The 23,480-nt window shown below is 37.6% G+C and overlaps 1 protein-coding gene across 1 annotated transcript; it reads left to right on the top strand.

Moving 5' to 3' along the window:
• The first annotated feature begins 64 nt into the window (after positions 1 to 64).
• mrps5 (mitochondrial ribosomal protein S5) lies at positions 65 to 23,201 on the top strand. The gene is made up of 11 exons (XM_084393660.1): positions 65 to 166; positions 4,504 to 4,632; positions 6,272 to 6,397; positions 7,853 to 8,086; positions 8,802 to 8,836; positions 17,258 to 17,348; positions 17,784 to 17,830; positions 18,097 to 18,154; positions 19,710 to 19,772; positions 21,031 to 21,167; positions 22,710 to 23,201. Exons 1-11 carry the CDS (start codon positions 118 to 120, stop codon positions 22,932 to 22,934), a joined length of 1,194 nt encoding a protein of 397 aa, XP_084249786.1. The 5' UTR covers positions 65 to 117; the 3' UTR covers positions 22,935 to 23,201.
• Positions 23,202 to 23,480: the final 279 nt, after the last annotated feature.

Here is a 23,480-nt window from a genome sequence, read left to right as displayed (position 1 = left end):
TAACTACTCTGAAAATAATGAAGCTATTAAAAATGTTAAATGTTTCGCTTCTGTAATTCTGGTCAGGCACAAGTTTGAACAGCCCGCTTACGCTTAAGGACCCCTCAGCATCCGAACATGGCGGCGGTCACAAGGCTGTGCAGTGTCCTCCGGTTGTCATTTGAAGGTGCGTTTTGATTAGATCTCTTGTTGAATTAACTTTTTTTCATAACTCTATTGAGCGTATATCTTTATGTTTGGTGAGAGATAATGTAAAGAGTGTGTAGATTATAAGAGGTTTGAAGAAAAACTTGTGTGAACATGCTAGCGGTCCTTGTAAGAGCAGAAGAAATATGATGATTTGCCTTATTAAAATCTTGTAGTAAATAAATACTTAACTCTAAAATGACATAGCATCATATAGGTAGCACAAAATATCTGCCCTAAATAAATACCACCCTAGACATCCCTGCCAGAGCTGTCAGTCAGTTGTCATATTGACCACTGATATTTGAAGCATGTGTTACTAGTTACAGTATGTGTGTCATGTTATCTTCAATTGTTATATTGTGTACACTATGTCTTGTCTATATTATTTTAAATAAGTATGAGATGACATTATGTGGAGAACTTCATGTAAGCAGTTGCTTAGTATGGGAAGTGGTCATGTGATATACCATGACTAGTGTATTCAATATAGCCGTTTCAGAAACTTTGATATCATATCTTTGGGCTTCTTTGTTTTTATCAGAAGTGTAAAAAGTACCTGAAAGCAATACTTGAGTAAAATTACAGATACCTTAACCTTGAAACAGTGAAAATGACTACATTACAAGTTACTTAAAAGTCATTATTTCTAATACGACTTGAGTAAGTCCTATGCCCAAGTTCACAGACAAGGCTTAAGCCTAGTCCCAGACTAAAATACATGTTTGAGTCTTTACTGAAAGCAACCTTGCACTGTATCTTAAAATGTGTCAGTGCCACAGTTTTTCCTCAATATGCACATCAGTAATGTATTTTTTTTCTAAGCCATGTTTTTAAAAGCTACTTAAATGTCCTAATTTAGCTAAAGCTTAATCCCGACTTAAAGGCACACTATGTAAGATATTTGCATCAAAATATCAAAAAAACACTAAAACAATGTTATATATTTTGTTGATTTGTGTACTTGCATTATCCGAAATGTTTCTAAGAATCCAGAGAAATAATCAGTTTTAAACAGAACACGGACCGTGTCCATGTGTCGCCTATCAATGACATAATACCCGCGTTACACTCGATTTCTGGTTTTATTTTGTAGAAACCATGGAAACACCAAAGACGCTTTAATATATTATGTTTTATTAGACAGGTGAGCAACTGTTTGGATACATTCATCAACAGAAAGCGAATCATTGTTATACAGCTCAACACAGTTAGTCTTTTTGTTTAAATCTCGTTTTTCTTGATGTACTGCGAGTACCATATTTACCATGCCTAATATCGATCTAGCTCACTGCAACAAGTGTCTCATGTAGTAGCCGCCGAGCGAACGCACAGAGTAGCATTATTACAACTTTTATCACACTCAAATGTATCTAATATGATAAAACAGCGCTGTTACCTCACACACGCATGGGATGAAGAAGCAGAAGCGGTCGTCTGCGGTATAATAAAAGCTCCACTGCTCTCAAGCTGTGTGTCGTGCTTGACTCTCATTAGCAGTTGCTCCAGCGGCATCGTTCCGCTCCAACAGCTTTCGTAACGTTAATACATCTTTAATACATTACCAGTCATCCATGAATATGATTTCTGCCTGATGCCTGTCGTATTCTCCGCTGGCTGTAGAGGTGAAGACAACAAGACAACCATGATTCAGCAAAATCAAGGCATCATCAAGCTACGCCTTTGTTTTGAATAAACGACCTCTAGTGTCGAAAAAGTACATAGTGTGCCTTTAATCTAAGCCCTTTCTGTGAAATCAGGCCTTAGATTATCTGATATTAACAGTACTTAAGTATTTTACTTGTACTGAATATAGGCTCAAAGATGCACTGCTCAACACCTACGAGACATGCCTGTGAAAAACAAGAAAGCAGTCACATTTATTTTCTAAAGTCGAAATAAAACTGAACAATATTGCAATTGACTTGACTTAGCCTCTTAAACATCTACAAACACTCAAGTCTCAGTTAAAAATGTTGTATGTAATCTTTTTGAATGAATATGTTTGCAGAGATTTAATAAACATTGTATGTTCACATTTTTCTCTGAAAAACAAAGCTACAGCCAGTTATTGTACTTTGAAATGTGCGTTCCGTGTCGGAATGTCTGTTTTTGCTTTGGTCTGTGCCATACCGCACTTTGCCAATTTGCCCAATAGTATTTCGACACCCGAGTTGCCATTTGGCAGAATACGCAGCGTATTGTAGCCATGGAAGCCAGCAAACAAACTAGGTCAGAGATCGCAGATTCTACCCGACCTAAAAATCATCGGCATCCATTTAAAAAGCTCTATGTCCAGAGGCATGTTAAAACGCTGATAAATCAACTCATCAACTTAGAGTGTACGGCTCGTCGCCCTACATTGTCACTTGTGCTCATTCCTAATATTTCAACTCAATATTACATACTGCACCTTTAAGCTCAAGTGCTCAAAAAGGGCACAAGCAAACCAATATTCTTCAAAACGGTTGCTTCAATATAACGGATAAAAAAATTTATGTTAAGTAAAATTAAATAGTCAAAATTAAAGGTGCAGTGTGTGATTTTTAGTGGCATCTAGTGGTGAGGTTGCGAATTGCAACCAACAAAAGTTACAGTGGCCGACAGGAAAAGATGTCGTCGTCTGAGACAGCAGAGAGTAGCCAGTTAAGCAATGAGGTTTCTTTACAAAGATAAATTAAGACATTATGTTTACTTAATTATTCAGTAAAAACGATATGTTATTGCTAATATTATTGTTACTTGTTCATCATTGTGTCAGTGTTTTATTCGCTGACTTTAGCTAGCTTCTTTGCACGAAGAACAACATAGTGACGAAACGCATTTGTCCATTTAGAGCTACTGTAGAAACATGTCGGCGCAAAATGGCTATTTCAATGTAAGGGGACCCGCGGTGTATGTAGATAGAAATGGCTCATTCTAAGGTAATAAAAACATAACGGTTCATTATGCAAGGTCTTTATACACCACTGAAAACATAGTTATGTATATGATATTGCATTTCTGTCAACAGATCCTCCTAAATATTACCAAATGCACCTTTAAGTAGTCAAAGCCTACTTGCACTGGACATGCTGGTTTCAGCCTCATCACCGGCTGCAGCCATGTACATCTCCATGCATCTCATTTATGTCATTAATGTCAGTCAAGATACGTTAAAAACGGACACACGAATAGAAATGGTGGCTAGCAACAACAAAAAAATCTGTCGCGTTAATTTTGATCATGGCTTTTCTTAAAAAATAAAACTGAAAAATAAAGATGTGTGTGGAGCAAGTGGTGGTTTGTTGTTGTCTCACTAATTGAGTCATCAGGTTTGGCAGTCGGTTTTGATTTGACGGTTGTTGTCGAAGTCACTGCAGCACTGTGTGTCAAATCTTCTGACACTGCCAGAATTTTAATGGAGATAAAATTTTATCGCAGTGGTCATTAATTGGCTGTCTGCGAAAACATCAAACTAGTAATCAAAGACTACATATTTTAGCCTAGGGTCAAAAGAATCTTTTAGGATTCTCATAACTTGTCTCAGACTGCCAAATCATGGCTAAAATTGTACAGTGTGAACCCTGCTTTACTCATCAAGTTTATTTATCTAGCACATTTCATACACAGAAGTAATTCAAAGTGCTGTACAAACAGGAAACAAATAAATAGGAATAAAAATGGCCTAAAAAATGTCTAAGAAATTTAAAAAAAATGTTTTTATTGTACATCACAAATGTACTGGAGCAAAGAGTACTTATTCAAAAATGCTAATATCTTTGATACTCAATCAAACTACAAAATAGTTATAAATATATAGAGTATAGTAACTAATTACATTTACTTAAATACTTTACACCACTGGTTTTTATTGTCTTTGGAACTCAGTAATTTCTTTGTATTTTAGGTGATCTGATGCAGTGATGGTTAACAATTTAAGTGTTTGGAGTAGATAGTGAACTTTTTTTTTCTTTTTTTTTTAAATGTCACCACAGTGAAATCAAAATTGAAGATTCTGTGCACATTATTATTATTTTCATGTCATGATGTGCCTTTGTCATTTTTAATCAAAATAACTTCCCTCTTGCAGAGACATCTCTTCTCTATTGATGTGTTACTGCTGCAACGGCGGGGCAACCTGTCATTCACATGTCACAATAGCAAACCACAGTCGTTTCCCGATGGACTAAATCAAGACTCCTGCCCTACATTTTCTCTTTTTTAAGAAGCTGCTTCACTCTGATATACGTCACAATAGGGAAGAAAAGAATATTGCAACTTCCGTTTTACACCGACTTTAAGAAATGTCCTGTCCTCTGTCTCTCTTGTCACCAGGTGTCGGAGCACTGAGAGCTCTAGGGGACGCTGCTCACCTCTCCCACTTGGCCAGACGCAGTCCCACCCAGTATGCTCCAGTCACTGCCGCCCTGCAGCAGAACAGACATTCAAGCTTCTTCAACAAATGTAAGCATGCTATTATATGCTTTATTTAGCTGATTTTAGACGATCCCTGCATGTACTGTACCATAAGTTGCTTTAAGTGTCTTCTAAATGACAAGTTTCCAATCCTCATAGCGCAAAACATCTCAGCACAGCTTTATAAATAATGTCCCCTAGATATTTTGAAATGGTCTATAAAATCATACATTTTTAATGGAATTAATTACATCATATGTTGTTTAATTGCATGAAATGAAGGGCCTCTATTTAAATGAAATGAAAATAAATGATTCATTTAATTTTTATCGAGCTATCATGTTTATTTTACCGATCTACTGGTCACAATTGAAAGCAGAACTCAGAAATGACTTGTATCCATTGGGCAGGCAATAATATAAGTAAATAAATGAAAGTAATGGAGCAGCAGCCAAATCAGTCAGCAGGACACTGCATTTTTTTCCTGACTGACTGCAAGGCTGCAGGCTGTGGACACGTCGGTGCCGTTTACTTTCTGGTCCAGTCTGGTTAGAAAATAAATGCCATTGGGTCGGCTGGGTTTTTCTTTAAAAAAAATGATTTATGCATGTTGGGTTCGGTAAGAAGTGATTCGGGTCGGCTACAGATTTTAGGACTCTAGAAGACCTCTAATCTGCAGTCCACAGCAATTCATTTATGGACCATGAATTTTTAGATTTTATTTTAAAGTTATTTTTCCGATGGTAGCAAAATTACTTATAGGTCATGGGGCATGGCTTGCTTCTACATGAATCTTGCTAGTATGGAGATTATTGTAGAAGTGATGCACAGACAGTCTTTTGCGAGTCAACAAACCATCTTTGCTGGACCATGAAATCTGAATATAAATATGACTCTTAATTTGAGTGAATAAAAAAAAACATCTGCTTAAGAGCCCCTTTATTCTAATATATGCAACATCGTTTGTTCCCGCATCTCTTTTGCTTGTCTGCTTTCATGAGGACCTGCTCCTTGAGACATGAACAGTTTTTCATTAACATATTGCAAGCTTAAGAAAATGATACAATTATAAAGAAAAATCTGTGCATCCAAAAACTTTTTGTTTTGTTTTAAACTTTTAGAACTGCATAGGGATGTGCCTTCAGTGTCTCTCTTGCAGATGGTGTGGTTGAGTCTACCAGCATAAGTGCGTTTTTGAATGCTTCGGTTTTATGTGCGTCAGTGTGTATTGGGGATGTTTGGTTGTCAGATAGAATTATGAAATTTCTTGAACTGCTTTTGTTGGAATCGGATGCTTCATTAGGCCTGGCAGGCCTCTCGGTCTCATCTAATTAAGTCCTAATTAAATCAAAACAACATCAAACAACTCCCAATGTCCCAGATTACCAACCCCTCTCCACAGACACACACACACACACACACACACACACACACACACACACACACACACACACACACACACATACACACATAATATGGATAAAAGTTCATACTTGCATGGTAAAACCAACAGCTGAAATTTACATTTTAGTGTGCAGTTGTTAAATGCACTGGTTAAAACGATACCAAGGGTTTATTATTTATTCTTCACCTTATTTGAGCATGTTTGAGTGCTAATAGACTGTTAGTGAATGATGTGTTGCTGTAGGTGTATGTAATTTTTATTCACATCCATTTATTCCCTTAGTGACAGCGGATGAGCTTTGGCGGGGTGTCTTAGCCGAGTCCGGTGCTGGTGCCAGAAAGGGAAGAGGAAAGAGAACCAAACGTAAAATGAAGAAAGATCTCAACAGAGGCCAGAACCTTGGAGAAGGTACATCCCACTTTTTTACTAAATAAACATTTAAAAATCTTACTGACCCTTAGCCAGTTTAAACAGTAGTGTACATGGCCATTTTGCCACTCTAAACAGGCGGTTTTTGCTACTGTTTGCTACTTTAAGACTTCTAAATTATCTCTGTTATGATTGTCTAATCCTCACCATTGTAGTTCACACTACCGTTCATCAGAAACACTGTATAAGCATGCATTGATATATAAGTGTGGACAAGCAAATGGTGATATACCATTTTATGACCTGTTTTTGCAGCATACAAATGATCTGAGTGAACTGAGTGAGCTTGTGTAGTGAACTTTTAAGGAAATGTATGTCTGCATTAGAGCTGTGCTATTCTGGATAAATTGAGAATCACAATGTTTTTGTTTAAAATAGAGATCACTATTCTGAATAGACAACTAAACAAATTTACTAATGGTTCTGACATAATGTTAATTCTTTAAAAAAATTTTTTTATTAATTTGAATTCATTAAAAAAAGCAGTTTGAATGAATGATTCAATGATTCGCTCATAAAGACTTTACTTGTTTCATTTGTTTACTTGTTTCATCCGGATAAATAAGCATTTTGGAACAGGCACTTGTTGCTACCTACTGGTGTAACAATGTAATTGATACAATATTTATTTGAAGTGTCAAGTTACTTTCAAAAGGTGATTTACTCTATCGCTATCGTAGACATCAGTGTTCATGTCTGGACTATTAACTTTTATCCAAGTACTTGATCATTTGAATGTTTTTAACACATAATGATATTGCGTTTTTGAAAAGACTGTTTGTGAAGACGTTTCATACCTATACATGACAACTGTTCTCTCTGGCTCAGTGGCAGCACCAATTCAAATTTCGAAGTTCGCTGCGATCATACTTGTCAAGTTTAAAAGACATAGCCGAATCATCGTCATTTAGGAATAAAAGCATGTGGGTGTTTGAATCAAGATTGTGATCTTTTAACGATTAATCTTGCATCTCTGGTCTGCATAGTACATCAAACATTAAGGAAAATGCTGTTTAATAATAAACTAAAAAAAAAAGAACTACTTTTATTAGATAACCAGATTTGGTTTTCTCTGGACAGATTTAAGGCCAACACTAGATTAAAATGGCTATAAACAGCAATAACCATTAGCTGTCCATTTCTTGAGGTGTTTGCGCCCACCATTCCAGTTAATGAATATCAATCACGGCTTCAAGTCTAGAGGTTTATATCTCCCGTTGGAATCTAACCATCTTCTAAGCTGACATCACTCACTGAGTGCCACAGTTATCGAGTGCAATTATTTACTTTCCCTTAAAAAGACCTCAGGGGAATCTATCGATTTATTTTTCTCCCTCTCTCACACTCTCTCATGGAGGCTTTTCTTGAAAGAAGGTAGAAACCTATAGTAACATTAAGTGCATGCACTTAAATGGTTTCTTGTGTCCTCTTCAGGTCGTGCTGGCTACCTGTGGCCCGGTCTGAATACTCCGGTGTATAAGGATGGGTCCGTCCAGAAACCCTCGCAGCGAGGAGAGGCGGAGCAGAAGGAGGTGGCAGCAGCCCTGCAACGCCAGAGGGATGAATGGGAAAAACGCAGGAAGACCAAGATAAAGAAAGAGAGAGGCTGGACCGGCTACTCCTGGGGTGGGATAAGCCTTGGCCCGCTGGATCCGGGGCCCAACGGAGGTGTGTGTACCTTTTTGATTTGTCCCATTCTACTGAAAGTTCTTGGTCAAGGAGATGTATAGCTGTATACTTGATTTATAATGAATGTATCTGAAATAGGCAAACACTTTTATTAAAAAGGGTGTGTACACAGTCTTTGACCATATAGTAAGATGTATGGCGCAACACCTGCATCTACACGCTTCGGTTGCTTTAACACTCAGACACGGCGAAACGAGATGCAGAAAGTGCAATCTCCTTGTAATTTACACAGCTGTTCATCTCTGTTCTGCCGCTCACCATCTTGCCGCGCGAATGTATTTCCTGCCGTCTGTTTGGCCGATGGGATGTAGGTGCAATCTCTAGTAGTCGTGGTGATGGATTGCCCAGCGACGGTGAGGCCTGGAGTCTAAATCATGTCTAGATCTGTTCCAACAACTTCTCACCCCTGAGTCACAACAGCAACACCCCCTCCTTTAAATCGAGGAAATATGCTTGTCTCAGAGGCAAAATGAAACACCTGTAATGAGTTACTGCAGCAACCGAAGAGCCCTGGGGTTAGAGGTCATAACAGAACACTCACCTAATCTCATTTAACACGTTTGCTGTCCCTGATCAAAAACAAATAGGATGTGTGAGCCCTTTTCACAATCTCAACCTGTGCTAATGACCTTTGGTGTGTTTTGTCTTTTATAAAAAGTTGTGACTGTGCTTTGTCCTTTTTTTTTCCTTTTAGAAACTTACGAAGATTTTGACTCGCGCGTGATAGAGGTGAGTACAAACAGAACCATGTATTTTGTAAACATGAAACTGCATTAAAATGTACTCATTTATCCCCCCCCCCCCCCCTTAATTTGTTTTAAATTTTTGTAGTTTATAAATGCCGTTCTACAGATGAATGTTGCAAATTAGCTTACAGACACTATGATACTTGCATTGAATGGCAATGGTAATTTTCCAGTTGTTTCTATGTGTATTGCATCTTTGATTGATTGGATTGTGAATTGTTATTTTAAGTTAATATTATATTTTCCCCTACCAACGACAAGAGATTGAGTTTTTGTGCTGGTTTGGCCTTTCTGGTTGATTTATCTACACAATATGCAGCAGCTTGTTTTTTGTTTTTTTTTAAATCAATACTTTTATTTAACAAAAATGTGTTAAATTGATCAAAAGTGACTGTAAAGACATTTCTAATGTTACAAAAGATTTGTCAAATAAATTGTTCTTTTAAACTTTTTATTCATCAAAGAATCCTGAAGAAATATAGTCACTGTTTCCACAAATCTGTTTACAATTAAGCAGCACAATTACTTGATAAAAGTAAGAAATGTTTCTTAAGCACAAAATCAGCATATTAGAATGATTTCTGAAGGATCATGTGACACTGAAGACTGGAGTAATGATGCTGAAAATGCAGCTTTGCCATCAGAGGAATAAATTACATTTGAAAACAAATTTAACACTTACATTTTCCCTTGGCTTCTTTTCACTGAGGTCGTCACAGTGCATTTTTGGATTGCTTTATCCACAAAGGATACACACTGTGTTGCCTTAGAATTGCCAAAAGGAAGTAAAATGCTTCAAGAGGCAGCATCATTTTGCCTACTATTTGAAAACAGCCTTTATGTCGAGAAAAGGCCTTAAAATGCTGCCTAGAAAAGTAGCTAAATAGGTTTGAAACAGAGCTAGTGTGTTAGTGATGATGTTCTTTGGAGATATTTGCAACATTTCATCTTTTTTGAATTCAAGAGAATCAGGAGAAAGTGTTTATTGTTTGGTGTGTGTATCTCCCTCGTGTATGTGATTGCATGTGTGTATTTCAGAGCTTCTGAACCAGTCTCTTGAACTCCTAAATGGGAGGCAGTCGGGGCACAAAATCTGCTCAGCACAAAATTATCATGTAGTGTGTAGTATCAGGAGAATTATCTAATTATACACAACAATGAACGTTTGATAAACAAATCTCTGTGTAGAGCCCCTGGCTGGCACCACAAGACTCATTTGGCAGAGAAATGTTGCTGAGTTTAGAAAGGAAATCAGAACAACAATTCACCTCAGGTCCTCATCTCTCTTTCACTCTCTTTTTGGTCTACTGCATTCTCTGTCTTTCTTTTGTCCTCTGATTCTTTCATTTACATAAAGCTTTGTTGGCAAAGAAGTGGACAGCTTTACAGCCAAAGCTTTTTCTTCCCTATCTGAACACTGCAAGGGATCAAAATGAAGGCTGATGATTTAGGGGAATTGTCCTCTTTTTCTCTCTTTCTCTCATTTGCTGTGTTTCAAAACCTATGGATCTGCCTCGGTGCTGTGGTAGATTTCCCTTACGCACCTGCCCTAAGTTAACCTGAGGGCGTCTCCTAATCGACACCCAAGCGACACTTACAACTTTATATACTCTACTAGGCGTCTCCTCTTCAATACCTGCTTCAAGTCGGAAAACGCCTTGCCCCCTTTGAACACTTGGGAGTAAGGTCTCTAGTGTCCCACTTAAGCACCATCACTTCGGAATGGAAATAAGATCTTTAGTGCTCCAGGAAACACTGTCACTTGGGAATGGAAGTAAGATCTATAGAGTCTAGTCGGCCGTGCAGCAGTAATCAAACAAACTCCGAACAATGCCTTTGAATATACTTTAATCACAGCCGGGTGGATCTCATATCAATCACAGAGAATCCCTTAGATCAAAGGAGTACAACAGCTTTTATAGAAGTGTATGGCAAAGGTGGCATGATTCATTACATTATTTTATCTTATGACTGGTTCTTCTTATTTATAATTCTTTGTTACTAGGTAAAAGCAAATTTGGATTCCTTGATACTTGAGCTTGTTGCTAGGGCCACGAAGTTTAATATTTACGCTGCCGTTCAAAGGTTTTGGATCAGTACGATTTTTTTAAAATGTTTTTAAAAGAAGTCTCTTCTGCTTACCAAGGCTGTATTTATTTGATCTAAAATACAGTAAAAACGGTAATATTGTGAAAAATTATTACAATTTAAAATAACTGTTTTCTATTTGAATATATTTTAAAATGTAATTTATTCCTGTTTTGGCAGAGCTGAATTTTAAGCGTCCTTGCTCCAGTCTTCAGTGTCTCATGATCCTTCAAAAATCATTGTAATATGCTGATTTGGCCTTCAAGAAGCATTTCTTATTATTATTATCAACATTGAAAACAGTTGTCCTCATTAATATTTTTGTGGAAAATATGATGCTTTTTTTCCCCAGAATTCTTTGATGAATAGAAAGTTCAAAAGAACAGCATTTATTTGAAATATAAATTGTCTTTACTGTCTTTTTCGATCAATTTAATGCGTTTAATGCTTGCTAAATGAAAGTATTAATTTCTTTCAAAAAAGAAAATCTAACCCCAAACTTTATTTTTTGTGCAAGGTGGAAACATGCTTCCATGGTGTTTAATTAATTCAATAATTACTGAATCAAATCCACCTTGGATTTATTTTTTCCACTGAGCTTGTCACCGTGCATTATAGGATTGCTTACTCTTTAAAGGTTGCTTGCAATGCTGCCAAAAGGATGTGTTTGAAGAGGTTGCGTAATTAAGTTACCTACTTTTTGAAAAACAGAATTCACGTCAAGAACGTTGCTGTGATGCCTTAAAATACTGCCTACAAAGGCAGCTCTCTGGGGTTTAGAACAGAACTTTTCTGTTGCTCTGTCTTTTCCCATTTCTCTCGTTCTGTCATTTTGATTGACGTTTTAGGGCCGCTGGCAAAAGTGACTAGAATGAACCACCACATACTGTGAGTCAGACCCCCTCAGTCTTTTGCAGTGTCCAGCACATTAGCTCTGAGTCTGGAGAACAACATATCGCATGTGACCGGGCACATGGTGGCGTGTTGTCCTCACATTACCCCCAGAGCTTATGAGAGAACCCAGTACACACACAAGCGGGCTTGCACAGAAATGAAGAGTTTTTGCTGTTCTCCAGGACCTCCGTCTCTGGGTGCAGATTAATTTGAAGTGGTTTTGAAAAGCTTGGTGACATTATCAGACATGGATTTAAAGTGCTGCGCTTTTCCTTTCCTCCATTTCGCAGTCCCCTGGGTGTCCTAGACAAGGCACAAGTAAAGTCTGACAGGGCCCAAGTACTTATAAAGCCACATTAATTAAGCCAAATATTTCCTGTAAACCCAAGAACCTCTCCCAAGGACACACGATGTCTGCCAAGAGAGAGGGAAGAGAGCCATAGTGCTCTAGAGCGGATGATACATGAGCAAGACTGAGAGAGCGAGACAGACAGAGCAGGGCAAGAGAAATGGCTGATAGTTAAAGGGAAGTGATAAGAAGATAGAATGGTTATGAAGATAAATTAAAGCAAGAGGAAGAATTTTACAGTTTTAGGCTCCCATATGCAGTTCATCATGTCTTGTAATAGTTAAATGATCTCATTCCCCTTTACCGCATCTTACACACCATTTCACAGTCACACTTAACATTGTCAAGTTAATTACATTGTTATTGTCATACTACTCTTATATACTACTACATTTTACACCTTAAAATTGACTAGGTCTAATGCATTAAAAAACCTAACAAACAACCAATTTTAGATGTAGCAAGGCCAATGAATCTGCAAATAATGCAATGCTTTTTAACTTTTGTTGGAATTATTATAATTCATTAAACAAAATTATAAATGTTACTATAAGAAATATTACTCACTGTAAAATGGGTTTTTAAGGAAAGTAATATAACTTATTTTCAAATATTAAATCATAGAGCTCTTATTTTGGCGGAAAACTTGGTTGGAGCATATTGTATTCCCAAATGCGGTTGTAAGCGATCCAAACTCACAGAACATGCAGAGATGGGGTTTGTGTGGGGCAGCATTTACTGTGAACTGAGACACTCTACAACAGTGAGAACACCTATGTACTTTAAAAGAACACAGTCACACTTCAGTTTGAAACATGCAATGAAATATGGCTTCTATTCATTTTCGTAGATATATGGAATTTGTTGTCTAGTCCTACTTTACACTGTAGTCAAGTTTACACTTGTGGTTCTTAACTTGTTTGGCCATGGCGCCCACATTTTCCCATGGTCATTAAGCCATGTTTTTTTGAGGATTTTGAACCAAGAAAATGTATTTATTAAAAAAATGTACTGTCCCACTTTACTTAACATACACATAAATTGTAAGAATATCACTAACACTGATGAATAAAACAGTATTTTAAGGTAAGGCTATTAAATAGCAGTTCCAAACTAGTTTTTGTTAATACAACAAAGTTAAGTTGGTATGAATTACCACACAGTCATCAAAAATATTAAAATTAATCATATTTTGGGTTAAAGGGATAGTTCACCCAAAAATGATCATTTACTCACCCTCACATTTTTTTTTTTCCTACTATCGAAGTCAATGGCTACCATCAACTATTTGATTACCAACATTCTTTAAAATATGTTCTTTTGTGTTCAACAGAAAAAAGAAACTCATACAGGTTTGGAACAACATGAGGGAATGTTACGGAAACTAACAGTTGTCATTGTAAATACACAATACTAACAAGAACTGTTAATACAACATATGGACACTGATCCTGATGAATAGAGTGAACATCATACCTGCGTTCAAATCCTAGTTTATTGGTACTTTTTGATAATTTCATGACTCGCTAATGGACAACGTAACTATGTTGCACTCTCGTAATTTAACCGCAAAAAAAGCATTCATTGTGAACTGGCCCTAAACAAGTTAAGAAAATATTGTTATAATAATGACACCGTCCATAATAACCTGTCGCGTTTTTAGAATGCCGTGTCATGCAAAAGGCTTCGCAAAAGACTCTAGCGCATCGGTCAAAAACATCCTTCTAGCGGGTTTACATAGAAAAGTACACTGTAAAAGTAGCGCAGTGGAATGGAAAAGTGTGTTCTGTCTGACAGAAGAGCAAAGTATTTTCAGAAGAGGCAACAGCTTTCATGCACTTAATTCTAAATGTTTTTTTTTTTATGTAAGACTTTTATTTTGAAAGGAGTTTTGTTGTTGTTTCTTTGACTTCACTCCATGACCCACTCAAAACAGTCTCGCGACCCACTTTGGGGTTGTCCCACCGGTTGAGAAACACTTCTTTATGCTGTAGCCAAGGTTGCATTGTCTACATATTTTACACTGTAGTCCAGATTACTTTCTAGACATACTTTACACTCTATGCTCAGTCCCATACATGCATCATTTCATTACACATACAAACAATTTCTCACCAAAGAAAGCTATGCTCTCTTTAGCATGTATTAAAATATACAAAATGAGCACTGTGACACCCAAATTTGCAACAGTATAGGAAACAATTGGAAATTATTTCTAGTTACAAATGGGATTTGAGAAGAGCTATATTATATAATCTTGGTTCGCTAATATGTCTGACATATCTTTGTTATGAGGATGTAGTACATGTAATTTATAATGGCTGATTAGCAAAGATAAACACACTCGTGCATTTTCTTTTATCCCTGAGCAGCATACAGAGGTGGAGTTATTGCATTTCATTAAAATGATAATTGCGGGTTAGGACAACGGTTGCCGTGATTACATAATGACATGACCTAGACCAAGTACAGCTAATGAGCAGATGTGTACAGTTATGTGTCTATACAAACCTTTGTGTTCGGTTTTCCTTCAGATGAACAAATGTTTTGCTTTTACTGAAGGTGGTGTGTATGTGTTTGTCTAAGCAGTCTGAACAGATGGCATGTGTTTCAGCATCACACTGACCAAATGCAGGTGGGAGTCTCCCCCACCCAACTCTCCCTCTCTTTTTAAGAAAACGTTGTTCTTTTTGTCCCCTGTCATCGTTTTTGTTTAGTGCTTCCACAGTGTGCCGTTACTGAGACCTCAGTGATCTAGAAACCGAGCAAATGACTACAGTGGATCTTAGAGAGAGTGTCACCAATTATAATATCTAGCGATTTAAGTGTGAGATAATGAAGTAGTCACATGTATTTCATTGGATGCACAGTGGTTCTCAGCCTGGGTGCACTAGAGATGCAGATTGGGTTGTAGGTGATTGTTTACATACTTGGATTCTAGAAATAACCCATTTATCAATAGACCTTTTACTGGCTTGTGTTGAGGTAAAAAATAATGACTAAGTAGTAAGGGGTCAGTATGATCTTACTGACCCTAAGCTTTTGAACGGTGTTGTATTTTTTTCAGTTATGCACTTGAAATGAGATCCCAAAGTGTAGTTTAATTGTATGAAGTTGGACTTCAAAAAGTGACCAAAAGGGTTGAGAAGAATCACTGATAAACAGAAAAACAGCAGAACATGGGAAATTAAATGATACTGAAGATTTAGGACCACCCTTGGCAATCTTATGCATGTGTGCCACCATTGGCGCAAGAGAGATTAATACTGTTTTTTTTTTTTTATTTAGCTGTTTACTATAGAGATGTTAAACTCCCTTGTGTTCGCATGCGGAACTACCTCTTGTGGCAGTCATTATCCTCACACAACCTTGTCTATTTAATTATGAACTGTATGAAAGCCAAATAATCCAAATGAACCATGCAGTGTGGATAAACCATGTAAACTGGCCTAGTGGGTTGCACAGGGGCACTTTGAGTGATGTAGTTATTTTGCTGTCAGAATAATACTTTATTATAAAAAAGAGGAGACTCTACTGCAACCAAGGGTTTAAAGCAAGGCTTTCTTGCAGAATATGATGAGTATGTATATGGCGCTTTTCCACTGCATGGTACGGCTCGGCTCGGTACGGTTCGACTCGGCGCGGAACGGTTCGGCTCGCTTCGCTTTTCCACTGTGTGGTACAACTCGACTCGGTACGGCACGGTTCGGTTCGCTTTAGCTCGGTTGCTTTTCCACTGCAGTTAGTACCGCTTCAAAGTGATCGTTATAGTTGCCATCTCTACTACCATGACATCATATTAAATGCGAATTTTTCATTCCGTGTTTCCCCATCCACTCCTCGGCAACTGACGAAAGGAACGTCTGCACCTCGTCCACTGACCACGATTCAGCCATTTCTTTTTTTTTTTTAAGTTTATACTCTTTTTTTTTTTTTTTTTTTTTTTCTTTTTTTTAAGCAAATACTTTTAAAACAGGTGTTACAGCGTTGGCTGTTGTCTACTGGCTATTTAAATCTAGCGGGTTTAGTGTCTCGTGTTGTAAATACAATGACGCTGGTAGAGATGATTCTGTCTGACCAATCAGTGATCTGCAGTGTTTTCACGTCACATTTTAGTATCGGTACGGTACCGTACGGTACGCTTGGAACCTCAACAGAGGTGGTACCATTTAAAGCGAGCCGAAGCACACCGTACCGTACCATGTAGTGGAAATGCGCCATAAGTGAGCCGTACCAAACCGAGCCGTACCATACCATGCAGTGAAAATGCGCCAAAGCGTGCTGTACCGAACCGAGCCGTACCGTACCATACAGTGGAAAAGCGCCAATAGATACGAATATAATAATGAAACAAGATATGGCACTTCAAAGGGTTGCCGACTGCTGGTTTAGAACATAATCAGCTATATAACTTTTGTTCTTGAGCTCTTTGAACGGTCTTAAATCCACCCTGTAACTTCATCTGAACATGTTTAGTTCTTGCCAGTGGGTGGCTTTTTCTTTCAGCACAAAGATCTCATCATATCAATAATACTCCTACAGCAAACCTTACATAACAGATTTCAGTAAGGAGCGGGAGCAAGAATGCTTTTATTCTGTATTACTTTATATTATACAATTACTCACATCTCAGAGAGAGAGAGACAGAGAGAGAGAGAGACAGAGAGAGAGAGAGACAGAGAGAGAGACAGAGACAGAGAGAGAGTGTGTGTGTGTGTGAGACAACGACTGCAAAGTTTTTAACACAAGGTTTGTGTTCTCGAGCCACCAGGCACTGTTGTTATGCGGATGAGCGGGCCGGAGCGCGTTAAGGGTTTTCTTTTAGAATGGTGTCGTGTTAGCGGCCCCTAAGTTAATAACTGATGACAGTCCATATTGTTAAAAGCGCTATATAAATGAAGGTGACTTGACTTGACTTGCAGTATTTCAGATGCGTTTCAATGGAGCATATTAGCCTTTTCTAATAGGTTTGTACTGCCTCCTGCTGGTTGCTTTAAGGAAGTACACTTAACAGAAATCAAGCCCCTGCAGCTATTGGCAATTCATGTGTGATGTTTGTTATTTGATTGACAGGTCAAGAGTGTGTTTAACGTCACAGCCAAAGAGAGCAGGAAGAGATCCATCAGTGCTCTGGTCGCTGTGGGCAATGGAAATGGCGTCGCAGGTAAATCCGGACACGTACACATTTAATGATGATCCTCTTGCCTGAATTTCTTAATCTAGATTCAGGTCCTGTATAAATTTTGTTGTTGTTGTTTTCAGCAATAAATTTATTTTTAGCAATAAATCCACTCATATGAAAATAACACAGCATATCTTAAAAATTATGATTATTATTTATAAACAAAACATAAGATTAATGCAATTCCTGTCCTTCATAAAGGTAGAAAGCCTTGTGTGTTCACAGCAGGTGTTCTTTATTAAAGTAGCCTCAACTAGTTGTTCAGATAACTCACTGACTAGTCGGTTTTGAAAATATGCACTTCTGCACTTAAGTCTGGAGTATATGGAATAATGCAGTAGTTTAAAATGAGGCTGGGAAAAATACAATGGCCATAATCAGTGTCAATGAGCTGTTTTGTTCTCTGCTTCTCTGCAGGGTTTGCACTGGGGAAAGCAGCAGACAAGAACACCGCACTTAGAAAAGTAAGCCACAAGTCACATGCATACATTATTTCACGCCCACCCAAAGTCACATAACGGACACTCACTGCAGGCACAATTCTCCTCTCAAACAACCTGAGGTTAAATGACTTGCTCAAGGGCACAATAATGACAGAACTGGGCTGTGAGCTCAAGAACTCCTCAGTTCCCATGGCACACTCTGAACCTTCAGCATTTCAGTGTTAGAGCTACCAAATCAGGTTACACTGAAATCATCTTGACATTAAATACGCTGCTTTGTTTTACAGGCAAAGAACCGAGCCATGCATTATCTCTACTACATTGAGAGATACAACAACCATACCAGTGAGTCACACTCTACTCTGTGTGCGAATGTTACACATGTGCGTCACTGTCTATCATATAACAAACAGACATTGTAAATCACTCCTGTATATGTGCTCTTGTGCAATTTAAGACGATTCTTGTAAGGATTCTACTGTGTCGCATTAATAATTTACATATGTAGTTTCCATGTTTTAATGTTTGTATTTTGAGAGCCTTTTTTTGGGGGGGTGGGTGATGTATATTGAATTCATAACACTTTCACATTGATTTTGCAGGCAATATGAAATGAAGCAACGTCATTAATATTAATATTCACTTTTTATGAATGGTTTATGTTTTCACTTTTATAACTTTAGTTAGTGTGTAATGTTGCTGTTTAAGCATAAACAACATCTGCAAAGTCACAACATCTGCAAAGTCACAACGCTCAAAGTTCAAAGCAAAGGAAGATATTTGCTTTTAAAGAAATAGTTTTTTTAAAGACTACAACAAACGGCTGGTAGGGACTACACGACATTCCTCCCGGGTTAGTGACATCACTAACCCTAAAATTTACATAAACCCCGCCCCTGGGAACGCGATTTATAGATTATCACGACAGAATATGCTAATCAATGACTAGAAGATACTACACATAAACTACATAAATTAATCAACTAACCATTCAGAAACGTCCTGTTGCATTCTACATGTTGTCACACTCCTTCTTGAGTCTCTCCATTATTGTCTGACTCCGGTTTGAACATAAACGTTGAAATTTTCAGCGCATGTCTGTGTGAGGTAAAAGAACAAGAGCTCTTGAAGCTCCGCCCCCTGTGCCGGGAGCAGCAGCTTTTTAAGGGACAGACACAAAAACGGTGCTCACCCTCAAAAAGTGACAATTTTAACATGCTATATAAAAATATCTGTGGGGTATTTTGAGCTAAAACTTAACATACACACTCTGGGGACATCAAAGATTTATTTTACATCTTGTGAAAAGGGCATTATACCACCCCTTTAAAAAAATTAATCAATTGTACAATAATGCAAAAAATGGTTACCTCATTTAAAAAAGAAAACAATTTGATGTAATTAACTAATATTACAATGCATTTTGTATACACTAAAATATTTCTATTTCAAATAAATGCTGTTCTTTTGAGATCCTGAAATTTTATTTATCAGAAAAATATTAAGTAACATAACCTTTTTTCAGCATTAATAATAAGAAATGTTTCTGGAGCACCAAATCAGCATATTAGAATGATTTCTGAAGGATCATGAGACACTGAAGACAAGAGTAATGATGCTAAAATTCAACTTTGTCATCACAGGAATAAATTACCTTTTTTTATTTATTATTTACTGAAATAGAACAGTTATTTTAAGTTGTAATAATATTTCACAATGTTACTGTTTTTATTGTTTTGTTTTTTAATCAAATTTGGTGAGCAAAAGACTTTTTTAAAAACATAAACTAAACTTTTCAACAGAGGTTTATACTCGAGAGAGAAAGTGTCATATGACTCTGAGTTTGCAGACTTCTCTTTCTATGTGTTGTCAATGTCTATCTTTTCATCCTCATGTGCAGTATATCATGACATGGAGTCTAAGTTTAAAAGGACCACACTCAGAATGAAGAAACAGAACAAAGGTAACTCTCACACAATCAATCACAGTTTGCGTAATAACAGAGCTATGTGCCCACTATGTTAGAGCTTATCCTGTATGTTTTGCAGTATGATTCTTTTCATCACATTTTCAAGTCCAAAACCTAGTCGCATGCTACTGTGCCCACTTTGGATCAGATTTTGAGAGGAATGATCTCTGATTTTTTGTGACTGTGTGCATCACTTGTGACGTCAGTCAGTACTGCATGTTAATAGTGCAAAAATGGCAGTTATAAAAAACGTTGTCATTTCAAACTATCAAGGAAATGTATCAGATTTCCCTTCACGTCTAGTCTGAGCCACAATGGATTTAATGATTTCAGACATCAGAGCTGAAATTATGATGTTGAGTCTGATGTGACTCAAATCCTCAGAGTCCACGTCTTACCTCTGACACTTAAGTAATGAAACCTGGCGGGAACTGTTATGATTGGACCTGAAACTCGCAGAGAACCTGATCTGCCACCTTTTCCATCTGTAGACTGTCTTGTAATTTGTGTTTAATATTGTTCTTGAACACAGCCCTGGGATCACACTTACTCTGGATGTCTGTTCTTTTTGCTCTCTCTCCTCCAGTGTTAATCTCACCCATGAAAATGTCAATTGACTAAGGTTTTTTTTATTTCAAGATGAAACGATGCAATGTGATGATAAACAATTTTAATAAAAATGTACCATTAATGAAAATGTCAAGATAAAAAATAGCAAGGTATTAATAATGCACATGGTCTGTAATGTACTACCTAACCACATACAGTATAATGGTCTTAGTTAAAGGGATAGTACACCCAAACAATTGTATTCTACCATCATGTCATTCCAAACCTGTTTGACAATTTTTTTCCTTTGGAATATATTTTGAAGAATGTTGGTAATCAAACAGTTTCGGTTACTGTTGACTTCCACTGTATGGACGAAAAAACAATGGAAGTCAATAGGACCTGAAACCCACATTATTAAAAAGATCTTCTATTATGCTCCACAAAAGAACGAAAGGCATAGAGCAACATGAGGATGAGTAAATGATGACAGAATGTTCATTTTGGGTGGACTCTATCTTTAGATGTTATTTTTGTTGATTAAATTGTGCCATACAAGTCTCAATAAAATTACCTGATATTAATGAACATGAGAGTATTGACAAAGTCTTGACTAAATTTTGTTTTCAAAAGTAAAAAACTAAATAAATAAAAACTTGTAAAAGATCTTTACCTTCTCCCTCTATTGTTTTCTCTCTATCAGGTTATGGTCTGCATTGTCATCGGGCAGTGATCACTCTCTGTAAACTGATTGGGATAGAGGATATGTACGCAAAAGTAGACGGTTCGGTCAACCTCCTCAACATCACCAGGGCTCTCTTCCATGGCCTGGCCAATCAGGTGAGAGATAATAACAGTACCATAACCTATAAGATCAGTCTTTGGACACGTCTCAGTGGCTTGTTTGAAATAGTGACTGTGATTTTGCCATGTCCCTGCATCAACATCTTTGGTAGACTATTTACTGACTATTTGCTTAAAATATAGCAGTGTTTACTTGTTGAAAAAACTTGCAATTTTGATGATAATATTTAACTGGTTTAAATAAGTAGCTGTAGTATTATTAAAGGTACACTGTGTAATTTTTTTTAAGTATTTTATTAGCTAAAATCATTCTTTATTCATAAATATGTTCTCATTGGTGTAAAATCCCCTCTGCCAATGATCTGACTTATCCTCGTAAGCGAAGAATTTCTTATCTTTATTTACATTTGACAGGTAAGTCCTTGGAGGCTTCAATGTCGTTCCGCCATTTTGAAAAACTATAATAGCAGAGAGGGACAAAAAGCATTAGCCTACCTCAACGCGTTTCCACAACGCGTTTTCGTTCAGAGCCAGCGTCACGTGACTAAAACCAGCTGAAACGGACAAGGAGATCAGTGAGAGGCGCTTGTCACTGCCCCGGCAAATTTGAAAGGCTGCACTGCACGGTACTTCATAATGCAGGATCATACTTATGCCGAGCCACAGGAGAAGGAATTCTCGTCGTCAAAAAAGCTTGGCCAGCGAAACCTCATCACCCGACAGAAAACTCGATGAAGTGCTATTGGAAGACATGTTGTCATAGCTTCTTGGTACATAACGGCTACCGTTAGCGAGGCGCTAGAGAGCACTATTCGTCTGAATGCAAAACACAATTTCACCGCTAGATGGGAAAAATTCCTACACAGTGTACCTTTAAGATTACTGAGATTTAACTGGTATATGTAAATATTGACTAATGAAGATAAATGATAAACCTAACCCTACCTCTAACCCAACCATTAATTACCTCTTAAGTCAGAAAGATATTATGGGTAAATAACAATGTTGTTTAAGCCCCTACTCCATTCTTTATTCTCACACTAAAATCAGACTGATGGTTGATGGGAATGTTCTTCCAGGAACACGTGGTGGCACCAGTCATGTATTTGATAGTGTATAAGCTGTCACAACAAGATGTTATTGTGGAGTCTTTTCAAAGTAATTTACCTTAAAATAAACTAATAGAAGGTGAATTATTTCATCTGAAATGCTACTCAAATGTGCAATCAAAGCAAAAAAAGTGCTAGTATCCTTTCTCTCCAGTGGGCCAGATGTTGTTGTTGTTTTTATTGTGTTTTTTACTCAAATGATGTTCACCTGCAGCATTTGTGCTGTTTGATAACCCTTTTTTAAAGTAACGGAAAGAGATCAGGCTAAATCCATGTAATTCCAGTCATCACTGCAATCCCGAGTCCTCTCTCATTGGATCCCAGAAGAAGTGGGAATTGTGCAGAGAGAGAGATCACAAGTACAGACTAATCCATTGTTCACTAGGACCTTAAGTATGCATGATCACAGGAAACTAAGGACACTCTAAACTGGCTTGGAACTGACTACCTCTCCCCTGTCCCTCTACAGGAGACTCATCAGAATCTATCTGATAAAAAGCAGCTGAATGTGGTGGAGTTCAGGGCCGAACAGGGCCCTCTGCCCATCGTGGTTGCGCGACCGCAGCTCGGCGCCCGTAAGGAACCTGAAGCGGAGGACGATGTGCCCAACCCACGTCTGCACTGGGCTGATGTGAAGGCCGCACAGGGTGTTAAGAGATCAGTGTGGGCAGGGGTTAAAAGGACCATCTGGTGATCTGAACGATGATGTCCAGCTAAAACGCACTGCAGGCCGACTCTCTGGTACCGAACTGACAACCGTTTGCTGGGAAGAGTGTTGGGGCATGTGCTTGGATTGGAACCATGCTGCTAAACTACCATTTCACCAAACAGTTAAAGTCCAGAAGTAGCCCCATAAATGTGTTGATGTGTCCATACACATGAACGAGGAGCGTGGAAGTGAATGCAGACTTTGTACTCACTTACCTAATGTAAATGCACCAATAAATCTACATTAAAACCCCTTTACATGTCAGCTTTTTTTTAAAATATAAATCGAACGTGTCCATTAAGCACATATTAACAGACAATTATTGAAAAGCAGCACTGTGGAATGCAAAATTGCATTCTCTGTCAATGGTCCCTTACATGGTACATTACTGTTTTACTGTATATGTAAAGATTTGCACTCAGCTTTATAATTGAGTTAGCTGACACAATAATAATCAAATGCAAAAAGAGGACATTATATTGTATTCCAACATTGGTGATCTTCATTGGTGTGCAGGTAATAACAGCTCAG

Source organism: Rutilus rutilus (assembly GCF_951802725.1).
Source record: "Rutilus rutilus genome assembly, chromosome: 21".
Lineage (NCBI taxonomy): Eukaryota > Metazoa > Chordata > Actinopteri > Cypriniformes > Leuciscidae > Rutilus > Rutilus rutilus.
Note: the sequence above shows the minus strand (reverse complement) of the source record. Positions and strands in the feature narration are given on the sequence as shown.

Coding starts and splice junctions, on each gene's coding strand:
- mrps5 (XM_084393660.1), top strand. CDS start 118: ATGGCGGCGGTCACAAGGCTGTGCAGTGTCCTCCGGTTGTCATTTGAA. Junction 8,837..17,257: donor TTGACTCGCGCGTGATAGAG/GTGAGTACAAAC, acceptor TTTGATTGACAG/GTCAAGAGTGTGTTTAACGT. Junction 17,349..17,783: donor CAATGGAAATGGCGTCGCAG/GTAAATCCGGAC, acceptor GCTTCTCTGCAG/GGTTTGCACTGGGGAAAGCA.